We start from the raw sequence: 1,735 nt of genomic DNA, 5'->3' as shown, positions 1-1,735 counted from the left end.
CTCTGTAGACCAGGCTGGTCTCGAACTCACAGAGATCCGCCTGCCTCTGCCTCCCGAGTGCTGGGATTAAAGGTGTGCGCCACCACCGCCCGGTTTCAGATGAGATCTTAAATAGACAGCAGGGCTAAGCTGTAACAGCACCGAACAGTACACAGGCAGACAGAGCACTAAAACCAAGACTGCAAAACCGAAGACCCAAAAGAGGCCCATGTGCTAGAGAAGAAATGGGGGGAAAGGCCAAATGGATGTGCAGGCTCTTTCTGGGCCTGGCAGCAGACACAGGTATGGCAAAGTGGAAGATGAGATTACCTATCTGAAGCATGTGGTACTATGGCTGCAATGTAGGTGTTTTAGTGCAGTGTTTGGCTGTGTCATTATCACCACTAAAGCAGAAACCCCAACATCAGGCACAAAATCCTGTACATCAGTACCAGACACAATACAACTACACCCCATAAAATCACCTAGCTTGGGATCCCTGACTTGGGCCCAGAACTCATCTCACGTTCCCCAGAAGACCACTGAGCTCAGCACAAGGTATGATTGTGCTTCAATCATTTACAGGCGTCTGAGACAAACCCTTCCCAGGGCGACTCATAGTAGCCATCACTGTGGGACCCTCAGCTCTCTACAGACCCAGCAGACCCCAAAATTAGGGTATGAGCTTGGTGGGAACTCCCTTTAGAGACCTGCAATGCCAAACACCCCTTCCCCAAAGCTTTGCCGGAGACTGCGGAAATCCCCAATTGTCAGTCAAGGCAGAAGTGACAAGAGCTACAGAGTGATCCCTGAGACCACAGCCCAGCAGACTGAGAAGTGGTTCCAGGAGTGCTCACCTAGATGGAGATCTCTGCATTCCTAGGGGTGAATAGGGCCTTTGAAGGTTCTGCTGGTGCCCTGAAGGCCTGACCAGCGTTTCCAACTACTTGCGTTCCAGAGACACAGTGGCTACCCACTCACCCACCCACTCACTCACTGGCTGGCCATTTCTCTTGAAGTGTCTCGCTTCCTTCTTTACTAACATGAGTTCAGGTAGAAAAAGGATACTGTGCTCAGCAAATACTGTACATGATAACTCACAGTCTGATAGGTAGCATTTTTAGTAGACTTATTATTTCTACCCAAGCAATAATCAGTCATCACCAAGAAGGGTTTGCCAATTTACTCCCTGTCCCCTCCAAACAACCCTTAAGAGAACACCGAACAGAAAGAATCCCAAGTGTCCACCTTATCGTCGCTGCCTCCCGAAGCCCCAAACTGCCCAACTCCCCAGTTAGTCCAGGACACAGCGGTAACTTGGCAACAAGTAACAACTGCTGCAAAATCGGCTTGGGCGGCGTGATTTAAGTCCTCCCACACACCCCTCACTCCAGGTCCTCTCATTGGCAGGCGGCGTTCGGGTAGGTTTCCTTGGTCCCCGGTCCGACCTTCGCGGCCACCTACCTCCAGGGCCTCCAGGGTGCTGAAGCTGGCTATAGCAAAGCCGTCAATAACCTCCTCCTCCTGCGAGCTGGACTCGCGGCGACGGCGCCGCGGGGGGCGCGCTGCGCGCAGGGGCGTAGGGCGCTGAGACGGCGCGCCGCGGACTCCCGCGTTCTCCTTGCCAGGACTGGGCTCCGGCTCGTCGCCCGACGACGGACTCTGCGCGCGGACGTCGCGGGCGGCTTCCCGACGCCGGCCGCGGTCTCTCTGCGCGCGCGAACGCCGGCTCGGCCGGACCTTGGCCTCCATGGCG

The 1,735-nt window shown here is 55.0% G+C and overlaps 1 protein-coding gene across 9 annotated transcripts in view; it reads right to left on the bottom strand.

Annotated features, from left to right (window-relative positions):
- Positions 1–1,731, bottom strand: part of Fbrsl1 (fibrosin like 1) — a 78,691-nt gene extending 76,960 nt beyond the window's left edge. For 6 of the 9 annotated variants that reach the window (XM_013349700.2, XM_026784426.1, XM_026784425.1 and 3 more), the window contains exon 1: positions 1,444–1,731. In XM_013349700.2, coding sequence (XP_013205154.1) covers positions 1,444–1,731 — 288 coding nt within the window. The remainder of the gene's footprint in view (positions 1–1,443) is intronic. The other 3 variants (XM_026784430.1, XM_013349702.2, XM_026784433.1) reach the window with 1 other exon arrangement.
- Between the last annotated feature and the right edge of the window lie 4 nt (positions 1,732–1,735).

This window comes from Microtus ochrogaster, chromosome 2 (genome assembly GCF_000317375.1).
Source record: "Microtus ochrogaster isolate Prairie Vole_2 chromosome 2, MicOch1.0, whole genome shotgun sequence".
In the NCBI taxonomy this organism is placed as follows: Eukaryota; Metazoa; Chordata; class Mammalia; order Rodentia; family Cricetidae; genus Microtus; species Microtus ochrogaster.
The sequence above is the reverse complement of the archived record's forward strand: the minus strand, read 5'-3'. Positions and strand labels throughout refer to the sequence as shown.